Raw genomic sequence first — 15,151 nt, forward strand, 5'->3', positions numbered from 1 at the left:
TTAGGTTGCTTTCCAAAATGGGTGAATTTGTGTGTGGGCCCTTTAAGAGCAGGCTTTTTTTCCCCTTATGTCCAATAGCATTTCTGAGGATATTCCCTGTTGTAGTTAACAGCCAGCAAAGCCAGATATTATGACACTCATCGCAGTTGTGCTGAGTCTAAAAGATACTTACAGCAGTAACGCTCCCCTGCTCAGGTCCCCAACTCCTCCAGAGAAGGCTGTGTACTTTAGGATTGCTCCTGGCCAGCCATGAAGCACTGCAGCTTGTGAAGGTGGCTTTTTTTTCTCTCTAGAAAGGAATTTCTGCCTCTCCCACCTCACTCAGGACTGTCCCTTATTGCAGGGGTTCTTTTTATCCAGCTTTCAGTTCTCTCTCAGGGGTAATTGTTCCAAGAGTAGTTGTAAATTTGTTGTGTCTGTGGAAGGAGGTGAGTTCAGAGTCTGCCTACACTGCCATCTTGACACCTCTCCTCAAAGTCAAATTTACGTTGGGCCAGTTCTTTCTTATATTCAGCAGATTATAGAAATCACAGCCACAAATAGAAGATGTCATAGAGGAATAGAAATTTCAATAAAACAGAAAAAAATTTAATAAAGATAAAAAGAGGTAGAGCAGGACTTTTGGAATAGCATATTGAGGCCCTCCATAAATCCACTCCTGCATAAAAGCAATGGCAAAAATTATTTAAATCAAATTTTCAAGAACTTTGGAAATTAATCAATCTGAGGAACATTTATTCAACAAAAACTATAAATGTTGGTAAGAACAGAAGGGTTCGTGCATTGTAACTTGATCTACTTCCATTTCTTTCTCTACAATATCCTTAAAAACCAGAAAACTTGTAACCATGGTAGCCAAGAAAACCAGCAGGAAGGCAGTCTACATCCAGACACAACACAGTCAAATTACTGAAATCCAAAAGCAAGGAGAGAATCTTGAAAGTAGCAAAGGAAAACAGCTCATCACATACAAGGGATCCTCAATAAAATTAACAGCTGACTTCTCATCAGAAATCATGAAGGCGAGAAAGCAGTAGGATGACATCTTCAAAGAGCTAAAAAAAAAATTGTCAACCAGGAATTATATATGCAAATTAAGACATTCCCAGATAAAGAAAAACTGAGAGAATTCATCACTAGCAGAACTGACCTACAAGAAATACTAAAGGGAATCCTTCAGGCTGAATTGAAAGGACACCACAAGTAATTCCAAGCCATGCCATTAAGAAAGTTGAAAGACAACCTACAAAATGGGAGAAAACATTTATAAGTCACACGTATGATAAGAGACTCACATTCAGAATATATAAAGAACTCTTAAACTCATTACTAAAAAGATAAATAATCCAATTAAAAATGAGCAAAGAATTTGAATAGACATTTCTCCAGTGAAGATATACAAATACCCAACAAGCACATGAAAAGATGCTCAACATAATTAGTCATCAGAGAAATGCATATCAAAACCACAATGAGACATCACTTCACACCCACTAGGATGGCTAGAATCAAAAAACAGAGAATAACAAATTTCTGTAAAAAGGTAGAGAAATAGGAACCCTCATACATTGCTGGTGAGAATGTAAAAATGGTTTAGCCACTTTGGAAAACAATTTGGCAGTTCTTCAAAATGTTAAACATAGAGTTACCATATGATACAGTAATTCTACTGCTAAGTATACACCCAAGAGAAATGATAATATATGTCCACACAAAAACTTGTACATGGATGTTCACAGCAGCACTATTCATAATAATTATTCATATTCATAGCTAAAAACTAGAAATAATCCAAATGTCTATCAACTGATGAATGGATAATAAAATGTGATATATCCATACAATGGAATATTGTTTAGCCATAAAAATGAAATACTGATACACGCTACACCATGGATTAACCTTAAAACATTATGCTAAGTTAAAAAAAGCCATACACAAGACTCCATGTTGTATGATTACACTTATAAGAAATATTCAGAACAGGCGAATCTTTGGAGATAGAAAGTAAATTACTGGTTTCCTAAGGCTGGAGAACAGAGGGCAGGCGAGTTACTACTAATGGGTATGGGCTTTCTTTTTGGGGTGATGAAAACCTAAAATTAGAGTGTGGCGATGGTTGTACAATTCTGTGAGTATACTAAACACCATGAATTGTACACTTGAAATGGGTGAATGTCACAGTATGTGAGTTATATTTCAATAAAGCTCTTTTAACAAAAAGGTAAGAAGTGAAGATAACTTTCATAGATCTACTGTCACATACTATAACTTGCAAAGAGGTACTGAGAAATCTTAATTAAAGGATATTAAACACAATGTATGGCAGAAACAGATACCATGATTTGGGGCATGTAGTAATTTTCTACTACATTAAATTTAATTTAATAACAATTAAAATTTACCAGTTGCTTACTATGTCCTGCCAAGCACTGTGCTATAAATTAGAAACATTTCAAAGTACTTTGTCAGAATGGATCATGAGTAATCTCATTTCTCAGAATTTGTCATAAGGAAATAAGATAGCTTTGGTTAGAAAAAAGAGGAAACTAAGGTCAGAAATATGTTCATTCCAGCATTATTTATAATAGCAAAAACTTAGAAGCTATTTAAGTGTCCAACGATAGCAAAGTGCTTCATTTACCTATGGTATATGAAATGGCGAATTTCATATACTCATTATTTAATCAACAAAAATTATAATTAGGAAGACTATGTAGCTCCTTACATAAATAAGGAGCTACAAAATTGTTTATGTACTACAATATTAATAGCAAACATTTATTGAGCATTTTGGGCACTTCACTAAACACTTTATATGGATTAATTCATTTAATCCTCACGATAACCCTTTGAGGTAAAGGTTATTGAGCACAGAACACTTAAGTAACTTCTCCAGGGTACCATGCTAGTAGGTGGCAAAGTCAGCATTTGAATCTTGGCCATCTGACTCCTCAGACCATGTCTTAGCCATGAGGCCACACCACCTTTCCATCATAGCATCATACTCCACGGATACGGACAAGGACTAGAAAAGATAGTCATATACGGAAATATTTGATTTGATGTCAGCATTAGGAGTAAATTCTTCCACTTTAATTTTAAACTTTCTTAAGTTCATACACTTTATTGCCTTTATACAAATAAAAAGTAAGGAAGAAACAAAAATCTTATATTCCTGTTATTACTCCTATTTCCCAAACTCCTTGGGATAAAAGATATCATGTTTATCAGGAAAATGCAATACAAATGCAATTTGCATTTATATATATACATATATATACATATATATAGGCAAGATATATGGTAATTATCTTAGCAAGAAAGTTATAGCATATCAATTTTACCTTGAATATATCTGCGCTGTTGGGGTTAAACAGCTGGTGTTTCCCAGATCCCAAAATAATAGGGCCTGAACATCTTGTTTCTCCATAGACATAAAGGGATACTGTTGCCGTGGTGCCAGCGTTTTCAAGGTCCCCAGTGACAACAGTCACTTTCCAATCTCCTTCTGCATAGGAAAAAGGAAATCAATAAGAAATTGTGGAGGAAAACCATATTAATATTAGGAAATGAGGAATTCTAGTTAATCTACTTAGTTATAAAATGAATAATTTGTGAAATTAAGAAGTATTAAAATAATTGCTTATCATAGACTCTTTTTGGAAGCTAGCATTTGGAAAAGTTTTGGAAATATTATAGCATTTTAATTAGAAAGCAAATAAGCAACGGGCTTTTCAGGACAGGAGATATTTAGGGCAAAAACACTCAGTTGGAGGCATTTAGTACTAGGTGTGTGGCTGGAAGATTTCGAGTCCATTTAGGCATAAAACTGTCAAAACTTTTGGTGGAAATGGATTGACAGATAAACTGATAACCTGACGTTGGCATTATCTATACTAGGGGACGCCCTGTCAAGCTGGGGCTGGTAACACAGTTTGGTGATCCTAGCAGAATCATGGTGAAGATACAGAAGAACTAAAAACAAAGAAAAAAGAGCTAAATATTTTTTCAGGAAAATTGCTGGAGTCTCCTAAGGGTTGGAAAGAAACAACAAGTAAGGAGTAAAATATTGTATGTAGGCCCTAGCAAAGAGAGTTGTGTTTGGCAGAGGGAAGATGAAGAAAAGATACATTTGAAATAGAGAAAGACACAGTGTCCTGTAAGCAGAATGGATCATTGAGCTTCTTGCCACAGTGATGCTGGGAGCACAGGAAAAGTCGAGACAGGCAGAGCATGACAAAAAACATCTTTTAAAAAGACGTACAAGTTGTTCTATGATTGGGTTAGTTGGAAAGACAAATTGAGATAGATTTAATTATTTTGTGCACTTTGGAAAGCTACACCGTCAACCCCGCTGCAGTAAAACCCTCTCACACTGAACCCACACCACGCAGTCAAGCGCAGCAGAGGATCAAGTCCTGCCTGCTAGAACTCTATGTAGGGCATGCATCTCCATTCATCACAGGCTATCTCCGGATTGTAGGGGCAATTTAAAGATGTCTTTATTGTCATTTTCAAAGTCTCCATAAACACACACTGCCTTGTGAGTAATTTTTACATTTTCAAAATGAGATTAAGATCTACCACCATTCTGGACATCTGGATTCTCAGTAACTCCTCCACTAAGACATTATTTTTCTTTTTAGTATGTAATGCTGCTCCTCCCCCCAATATATCCATAAAGATCATCTGACTATCTCTAATCGGCTTAAAAACTTGCATCAAGTAAACTTCGCATAATCTTACATTTGATGATAAAGATGGAACTTAAGCCTCGGTACCAAAATGCCAAAGGAGGGGCAGCACCCAAAGGGGTGCACTCTAGGTCTATCCTGTAGCAACTCTGCTTTGAGGAATTTCAGTTTATGTGGGAAAATAGGAAACATGCAAATTTCAAACAATAATCCCATTGAGAACCCTATCACGATATTAATCCTTACAGAAAGACTTCCATCTGTGCTTTGATGCACAATTCAAGAAGTTAAAGAATCTCTTTCCTTTTTTTAGATCTTCTTTCCTGTCTCATCCTTATCTCCTTCCCTTGTATCTGGGTCTGCCCTGGGATTTTCGTATCATGCTGTCATGGGGAGATGACAGGAATGAGTTTGCACATCAGCTTGGATATCTTGTTTACTGAAATAGAGACAAATAGCAATGAGCCATTGATTTTTATAATATAATACTCCTGTGTTCTTCCCTTTTGGAATCAGCATGTCACTACAAAACGAGCTTTAAAGGTGGAGTAACTAATGAAATGTTCTCTGTGGTGATTTTTGTTGATTTTTGAGTTATCTTGGGCATAATTCTCTTTTCTACCACTGGAAAAAAAGTAAGTATTTTCCGATATTTTCTATAGTATACTTTAAAAATACGATCATTTAACTTCTCTAAGAATGTCTGTATCTAAAATACAAAATAGGAAGATTTGTTGAAAATAACAAAGAGGAACATTCTGAGTCTATATTTAAATTAAAATTTCACTGTCCTGAGAAAGTTTATTTTTATCAGAGCTAATAATATGTTTATAGTTTTTGTATTGCTTATTACATCTGTCACAACTACAAGTTTTTTCTATAATATTCTATTGTGAAACTTTCTTCACCCCCCAAAATCAAAAGACTATGAGTTCAGATATTCTGTTTATACAAGTTTCTCTTTTTTTTCTTTCTTTATAGTTGCTGTCTTTTCAACTCCCATGAATCATACCAAAAAATACTGTCATCTGTTAACCCCTTTACAAAATCACTTCTATTAACTCAAAGCTCCCAAAGGAAGAAAGAGAATTCCATATAATTAAAGTCTAAATATTTATCTTATATTTATCAGTGTGTTGAAAAATTTAAAAAAAGATTTTGGACTATGCAATGATCTGTTGTTGATGACCTCCCTTAGACTATCCCATTTTATTCTCTTTTTATTGGCTCTCAAGCTTAAATTTAGGACGATTACTACAGCAGTGGCCTCCGTTTGAAGAAATTCTGCTATAGAAAAAAGAAAATTTTTCTTGGAGACTACATCCTACGAGGCTTATTTTTCTTTTGTGTTAGAAATGTTTTAAAAGTAGTCTAGATGTACTCTATGATCTCTAAATAGCCCAGAATAAATTTGGATTTCTTGTCAATAATGAAGGAAGGTTTAACAGGAACTTCTGCTTTAACAATGGAAAGTATATGCTCTGTTGCCATTCTTATGTAGCTACGTGCAATTAGTACAGATACAATTGAACTGGAAAATCCTGAACTTCAGGATATAACGCTATGCTAACAATTGGAATTCAATTAATATTTGTTGAGCAGCTGATTTACAGATATTAAGTGTCCATATTATGTACAAACGTTATGATAGACATTCAAGAGGCTAAGGGACCATGTGAGTCAAATTATTAAATCAGACTCAACAGAGTTTATAGACATTACCTAATACCAAGTTTACTAATGATTCACCAGCAAGCCACAGGCCTAGTGTCCTTCCTTCGGAGAGATCACAGACCAGGGGTTGGCAAATTATAGCCCACTGTCCAAATCCAGCCTGCTGCCTGTTTTTGTAATTAGAGTTTCACTGGGACACGGCCAGGCTCATCTGTTTATGAATGGTCCATGGGTGCTCTCGTGCTACAACAGCAGAGTTGAGTAGCTGCAACAGAGACCATATGCCCCACAAATCCTAAGATGCATATTATCTGGCCTTTTATCACAGAAGTTTGCTGACTCCTGCCCTAGATGACCAATATAACTCAAAAATGTCCTCTCCAGCCTTTATTAGAACAGGTGCTGCTTCAGATTTAACATGAGAGATTTAACAATGCATGCAGAACTATTAAACTCCACTGATTTCCCAGCTTATCTAACAATCTCCAGTTATGCCCCCACCAATCCATAAATACCAGGTTTATTTACAGTAGGCAACCAAGACGAACCAGGCATATCTTTCTATGTCAGATTTGTTATTTGAAGAAGGTCTCACTGATGTCTCCCAATCCACTTGCTCTTTTGCAGTGTGACTATTTTACTGCTGTGTTAAGAGATGGAGTGTATTTCCTCTCCCTTTGAATCTGGGCTGCCCTTGGCCAACACAATGCAGCCAAAGTGACATTCTGGGAGTTCAGAGTCTAAGTCGGCCTGGGTTTGTTAAAGCACTCTCTCAGGACTCTCCATCTCAGACCCCAGGAGTCGAGCTGTGAAAACCCAAGGCACATGGAGACACCCCAAATAGGCAGGTAGCCCCAGCTGAGCTCCTGGTCTCATCAGCTGGCAGCATGCTGAGCCACCTTGACGTTCAGCCAGTCACGTCTTCAGATGTCTGCACTGGCAGAACTATCTGATGAAAATCACACAAGAGCTTCCAAGCAAAAATCACCCAGCTGAGCCATGGCAACCCACAGAAAGGTGAAAGATAATAGTATTGTTTCGAGCCACTAAGTTTTGGGGTGATTTCTTATGCAACAACAGAAAACTGGAACAGCTGCTGAAAGCCTTTCACAGATAAGAGCTCTCTATTATCTTTTTACTTACAAATACCATTAGTGTTTTTACCAGGAGGTCTGATTATTAGCATATATGCAAGAGGATTTGACTGAGGCATCGCTTTTATTTCCCAGGTAAAGGGAAAAAATAGATCGCTGGCCTGCTGTTAACATTTTCCTTTCCAAAGTTTTCTTATTAATTGGAGGTTTATTCTGAGGAAGGCACGAGTAAGTTATTTTGGTGAACAAAGTCCCTGTAGATAGCAAAGTTCAATAGCCCTTTCTTAGATCTTAACATTTTATCTTTACCTTATTCTGTGCGTACTGTTCCAGGGGTTATATGCACTTGACTTTGTAGCTCAGAAAATTGACCCTGTGGTTGAATATAGAAACATTTGTGTCTAGACACATCTTCAGTTACTTGGCAACTACCCATTGAATACTCAGAGAAATGTAGGGAGGATGCATGTAAATTAAGCTCTTACAATGTAATTGTTCTTTCAGCATACTGAGGAAAAAACTCCTCAAAGCTGCCTGCCTTAAGTCATGACAAGGCACAGTAAAGACTATGGGACAAGGCTTCTTGGCCTGATGACCCACCAGACAGCAAGAACATTCCCAAGACACTTCCCTTAACAGAGCAGGGCACGGTAAGACACAGTGGGAGTCACAAAACCCAATGCACATCTGCATATTGCAACCTCCCCCTGCCCTGATTACAATCAGAGGTGGATTGAGACAGCCTAAGAAGACCAATACCACTATGCATGCAACATTTGTTCGACTCTTACTTGGTAGAGAGGTTGAGCGTTGTGGCAGGGAAAGATGGAGGAGAACTGCAGGCGACTCGGGAACAAAAGCCCTAAAGGTCACCAGATTCACCTCCTCTCCCAAAGCCCTGTGCGACTCCCCCAGACTCTAGGTAGTGAATCTAAGAATTCCTTCCACCCACATTCCCTTTGCTTGAGAGAGGTCAGAATAAATAAAACTTTCTTCATCTTTACATCCATGGTTATATTTTAACATTACTTATAGATTGACATGCCTGTCAAATGCCTAATTCAACTCTGTTCATAATACTGATACCCACAGCCCACAGCACCCCCACAAGCAGCCTCTGGCCCCTCTGAAACTCCCTCTCACACAGCCACTTTCCCTTGCACCTTTTGTCTACACTAAAGGACTCCTTCCCACTTCCAGGACTTTGCCTGAAATCCCTCTGTCAGAATGTGTCTCCTCTACCTCTCTTCTTGTCTTCCCATCTGGTAAACATCTATGTCTCTAGGCCCAACTTAAAGGCCGCCTCCTCTAAGAAGCATTTCCCGACACCTCTTTTAGTAACTAGAATGAACCCTTCTCTCCACACTTCAACCGTTAGATATGTAAATAAGTGCCATTTCTCTGTGCCCTCCCACCCGTATCTACCCACCCAGATCACAAGCACCTTGAAGGGTAAGTTTTGATCTTAAATGACTCTGTATCCCCGGTGCCCAGTACAACACTTGGCAAATAGTAGCTTCTGAAAAAAGAATGAGTGAATGTTTCGTAAAACAGTTTGGGATGTGTTAAGAAGTATTTTGAAAAGTAAAGACGGCATGTGTGAGGAAGAATATTCAAGGTATTATTAGAATGGTTCAGCACAATATAAAACTATTTCTCAATCAACAAAGAACAAGTCCTGATGATGATGTGTCATTAGTGTCATTTTTCTACAAAGGAAAAGGACACTGTTATTTGCCTCATCATTGGTCTTATTATTAGCACAAAGATAACAGAAACAATGTTGACCTTGTATCATTCAAAATTTGAAGGGCATGTAAATATATTTCAATGAGATGTGGCAAAGATACTGTAAATAAGACAAATTATTACTTTATTCTAATTTTTGATAATTTTATCTCTAAACAATTCTACGTGTATAAACTCATAAGTCCTTCAAAATACAACCTCATAAGAGGATCATGAGAATTTTTTGAATTTTTTAAGTACTTTACAAATATTTTTATTCTTCCAAGAGACAAATATCATTAATCCTATTATCATGTAAAGCAATAGAGAAATTATGTGCTGACTACCACAGGAGTTAAGATAAATTTGATACAGAATTAGAAACAGTTATGCTTCCTAGAATAAAATGGTCTCAAACAATGCCCAATTTTCTCCACTTTAAGTCCAGAAAACAACCATAAAACACTATAAAAAATGAATCTATTATATATTTTATATTGACATTGGTTTAGGTTAAATCTTTTATTTCTATGATTCTGCTTATTATTTATTATTGTGTGACATGGTAAAGGACACCCAATTTATAGGGCTGAATGCAAAAGAACTAGCAACAGAGACAGTTGATGGTGGTAGGGTGCGTTGCCTACACCCCAAATGCTTGTACAGTGGGACTGCGGCTGGATGCTCAAGACCAGCGATACATTTTATCACAAGGCAAAATAAAGTTTAAAGATGAACATTTATGGGGTATATGAGACATACCAAGCTCTGTTTAAGTGTTTTATCTATATTATTTTATCTAATCCTCACAGCAACCCTGATAGCTTCTATTATGGTCTCCATTTTATAAAAAAGAACAGAGGCACAGAGAAGTACGAGTGATTTCCCCAAGCCACGCAGTAAGAGGTGCAGTCAAGATTTGGAATCTGCATTATCAACCGGGATGCTCAGTAGCCTCCCTGCGTGTGGGAGCTTGTTTTATATCAATATCAAGGTAGGACAGCTATTCTTTAGTGGAAGTTTACCACGACTCCTCTCCCTGACTGTTTGGTATAATCAACTCCACTTCAAATCTTGATCCTTGGCAGGGAGGATAGCATGGCAGCTAAATGTCAGGTTCCCATCAGGTGCTCCAGGTTCCCTGTGACCATCCTCGACCTGGATTCCAGCTTCTCATCAATGGTATTTCCTTCTTCTCCTTATCCCAAGTTCCCCTCAAGTTTATTCTTCATACTTGCTGCTAAAGTTCCCCCATGCCTCATGCCCTTTGTCTCTATTGATTGCCCACCTTACCTTGGCTAACATAGAAACCTTAACTTGCCTCTCTTTGAGTATTTGCTAACAATTCTCAAGTACTTCATGCTCCAACCTCCAGGCAATCTATAAGGTCCAAACCTACCTTCAGAATCCCACATCATTGTGTCCCAGTCATCAGGATAGCAACTCGCAATCCTCAATATATTTAGTCTTGACCTATGTATGCAGTTCTATATGAACTACGCCCCACCAATTCTTCTGCTGTAGTTATATATCGTTGTGTAACAAACCACCCTAAAACTTAACGGCTTAAAACAACAAAAATTATTTCTTTTGCCAATGAATCTGAAATTTGGGCCAGACTTGGCAGAGAAGGATCATCTCTGCTCCAAGCAGTGTCAACTGGGGCAGCCCAACTGTAGAGGGGATCTGCTTCCAAGATGGCTCTCTCACATGACTGGCAAGTTGTTGCTGGCTGCTGGCTGGAAGCTCAGCCAGGGCTCAGGGCAACAGCCTTTGTGCTTCTCCATGCAGACCTTTCCATGTGGTCTGGGCTTCCTCATAGCCTGGTAGCTGGATTCCAAGGAAAAATATTCCCAGGGAGAGAGAGAGACAGAGAGAGAAAGAGAAAGAGAGAGAGAGAGAGAGAGCTATGTATGAGAGAGCGTATGTTACATAGCATAACTTCTGCTGCACACTATTAGTTGAGGCAGTCTTAAAGGTCTGCCCAGGTTGATTTTGCCTTTGATGGGGGACTGGCAAGGTTCTGGAAAAGCACATTGGATAGGAAATGTTGCAGTTACAGACATTTTTAACAAATACAGTCTGTCACATCTGCCTTTCCAGACTTGCCTATCCCAAAATTTCTTAGCCCCCTTTTCCAACAGAACCACTATTCTCTAGTGGTTCTCAACTGGGGGTGATTTTGCCCCCAGGAGACATTTAGGTGATGCCTGGAGACATTTTTTGTGGTTCCAACTGGTGGGTGAGTGTTATTAGCATCTAGTGGGTAGAGGCCAGGGATGCTGTTAAACATCCTATGATATATTTGACAGTCCCTCACAACAAAGAATTATCCAGCCCAAAATGTCAAGTCTCAAAGTTGAGAAACCTTGCCTCAGACTCAGTAAGAACCACTGATTAATTCTATTTCGCCCCAAACCATACTATGCTTTCTGTGAATTATCTCTAAATTCAAATTGGTTGAGAGTAGGCTCTTTGTGGTAATGTTTCTGCACAGCTGTTGGATATTCTGAAGATGCTGAGATCATAGTATCACTGTTTTAGTGTTTTATCCATTTCATTCAATTACTATGTTGAATTATGGGCATTTTGTCTCAGTCAGGAAAAGGTGTGAACCAGTGTTCTGGAATCAATGTAGCATGAATGACTATCCAAACATTGACTAGTGAACGTCGGGAGAAAATGGGGCAAAAGACAAGCAGGGGGCATGGGGAGCACTGCATCGTCTCCCTGGTTGCTCACTTAACTCCTCCTGGCAGACACATGCTGAAGGTTTTGGGCACCAAACACTAAATCACAGCAAACATCTGGCCTCTGCTAAGAAATCCTCTGGGCTCACCTTCCTCCTTTTGGTTCCAAACTTGTTCACATATTGACTTCTCTCTTCCCATTTAGCCCCACTGGAATTTGTTAATCCAGTTTCAGGCCACCTATGTTGGATCTGATGGGGTAATCCCAGAGACAGTTTCTCTGGCATCTCAGCTGCACACATTATGGGAAGTTATCTGAGACACTGACCCCTCAGGCCCACCCAGGTTCCCAGGCACCCACAGTGTGTCTTCCTATCCAGGAAATGAGACTGACACAACAGGTAGAAGATTCCGACATGGGAGCTCAGGGGGTCACCTAATTATTACCTACACAACTACAAAAAATTGTGCCATAACTGATCAGAGTGGGGGGCAATCCAAAACCATCTACATTTGATTCCGAATGCATGATGATGTTACAGGATAGTTTATGTTCTTAATTATGTTTAGCTGAGACTAATAATTAAATTTCAGTTTCTCTCCTAGAGCACACACTATTTGGGTAGTGAGGCCAACAAGCTTGTATGGAAAACAGAATCGAGAGGAGAGAGAAAATATTTTAATAATCTTTACTACAGATAATTCACCAAGTTGCTAGCAATTATGCTACAAAGAGTCGGCATTGCCTATAAATAAACGAATAAGTACTCCAAGAATTTTATAGTCCCTCAAATCAGAAACCCTTGAGAGCATGTAGGAAGCTTAGTCATTTAAAGTGAAGCAGCTTTATAATGGTTAAGAGCTGAATTCCAAGACCAGTTCTTTCATTTACTAACTGCTTGACTTAAGACAAGTTACCGATACTTCTGAGCCAGTTTCCTGGGATGATATTTTTAAAGCCCTCTCACTATAACACCACTAGTTTTTGGATAAATTGCAAATTAAAAAAAATACCCAAATTTTTCAGTACATTATTTCATTCCCAAGAAAGAAAAATCTCCCACTTCCAAATAATAATAATAACAATAATGATAATAATAATAATAAAGTGGCCATCATCAGAAACTGAGTGGTGAGTAGCTAGCAGTCAAGAAGGCCTGAGTTGTGCTTGTGGTAAATGTCAATGCCCCAGGCCAGGAGAATGAGAGGCTACGGCCCACGTAAGGGTGGGCACTGGACCTGAGACTTTTGAAATAAGCCAAAAGGGGCTACACCCTTAGTGAAAGGTTAGGTTCCAAATAATTGTCAGCAAATGAAGCTTAGCAGAAACCCACTTGTCTCCACAAAGGCTCTGGACAAAATAAGATTAATAAGGATAATAACAATAACAATAATAATCTCCCCTGACAGTTAAAAACATCCTTTCATTTGGGTCTTGAGTAAGGTTGAAAGCTAAAGATCTAAAAATATAGCCTAATAAGTTAAAAAAATAACACAGCAAAATAAATCCAAAGACATGGACGATATATACACACATATAAACACACATATTCTTAATGTCTTTAAAGAATGTTGACTTCCATTAAGCATTTGGAAGAAGTTCCTTTAAAGCACGAACAGTAAAGACTCTTGGAACTAAACCATTTAGATTCAAATTCTAAATTTGCTATTTCCCACCTGTGTGACTTTAGGCAAGTTAAAAAAACTTCTGTGTCCTTTAGTTTTATCACTTGTAAAATGGAATAATGATACCATCTACCTCATGGGTTATTGTGAGGATTAAACAAGTCAATAAATCTAAAACGCTCAGACTCTACATAGTAAATTCTATATGTGCCCACTATGAATATTGCCATTACTGCTTCTGTTCTACATTGTACCAGGGACCTAGACGGCATCTTTGTCCAAGAAAGGAATATCATTATTTGCATGTGATGGCTGCCTTCACAGATCATTCAAAGAGTATCTTGAGAAAATTCGTTAGAATTAGAATTAATTTGAATGTATTTATTATTATAGAATTTATTACTATAGAATTAATATAAATTTATTAGAATTAGTAAGAAGGTTTAGCATAGTGGCTAGCTATGAGAGCATTATACAAAAGGCACTGATCATGGTTAGGAAATTCAATCCAGCAATGTATATTAAAAATACCATCTTATGACCTAGTTCAATCTAACTCAGAAATGCAGTTTTACTATGACAAATGATTTACCTATATAAATTATAAATATTTATACTTATAAGGTGTCAAAGTTTGGGAAACATGTTAGATTGTGGGAATTCATTAAACTTGGCACAGAGTGAGTGATGGTACATAACCGTATTTATTGTTAACTACCTCAAAATGAAATTAACTTAACTCAGCTGATTCCTTCTTTTTCCTTTCTATTATTAAACTGAAATAGCATCTTGGTCTATTTTCTTCCTACTGTAGCTACATAGAAAGGCATGAATTACATAAAGATGCTTCATATACTTTCAAATGCTAAGACTCTTGTTTGCTCGTCAACACTTTTAACCACAAAGCAACACTGCCTCATCAGAAAGAACCTCTCAAGGTTCTTTCCACACCATAAATTAGCTTATTCATATAACTATAAGACTACTAATGTATTTCTAGAATCATACCCCAAGAAATATTAAAGATAACCTTCTTCAGACTTTAAAAATAAAATACAAGAGGACCATTCACAGACAAATAATGATAGTAACTCATAAACTAAAGTTTGTGATTAATCCACATTTATACTATAAAAAATAGAGATATTTTAATGAGGTCATAAAATAAACTAAAACCACAGAAATAATTAATTATAAGAAAACATTTTATAATAGTTTATTTTAATCAAATTGCACTGATAAAGTGTCTCTAACAAACTCCTAGGTAAACACCTCTGCTATATAATGCAACTTTGTTATATTCTGTGTCAGTGACATTGATTACACAGCTAATGTTATTAACAAGAGTCTTTCAACATTTTCATCCTTAACTAGAATCTTCAGTTTAAAAGTATTAACCTATATTATTCATATATACCCCAGTAAGTTCTGGAATTAATGGCTAATTTTTCTACTTAGAATGTCATTTCAAGCTTTCTTACTTAAGGGCTTATTGTAAGACACAGATCTTTTGAGGTCCCTTAAAATTACTAAGAGATTCTAGATCATTAGTAAAATTACATCCATATTAATAGTCTGAGATGTGCACAGCCTTTCCCCTATAAATAACTAAGAACAAAAAGTAAAATATAAGCTGAAATAC

At 37.3% G+C, this 15,151-nt stretch overlaps 1 protein-coding gene across 1 annotated transcript in view; it reads right to left on the reverse strand.

Moving 5' to 3' along the window:
* RP1 (RP1 axonemal microtubule associated) overlaps positions 1–15,151 on the reverse strand; it is a 280,695-nt gene that overhangs the window by 77,186 nt on the left and 188,358 nt on the right. The window contains exon 24 of the mRNA XM_014791537.2: positions 3,348–3,511. Within this exon, the coding sequence (XP_014647023.2) occupies positions 3,348–3,511 (164 nt within the window). The remainder of the gene's footprint in view (positions 1–3,347; positions 3,512–15,151) is intronic.

This window comes from Ceratotherium simum, chromosome 31 (assembly GCF_057802395.1).
Source record: "Ceratotherium simum simum isolate JZ-2026a chromosome 31, ASM5780239v1, whole genome shotgun sequence".
Taxonomy (NCBI): domain Eukaryota; kingdom Metazoa; phylum Chordata; class Mammalia; order Perissodactyla; family Rhinocerotidae; genus Ceratotherium; species Ceratotherium simum.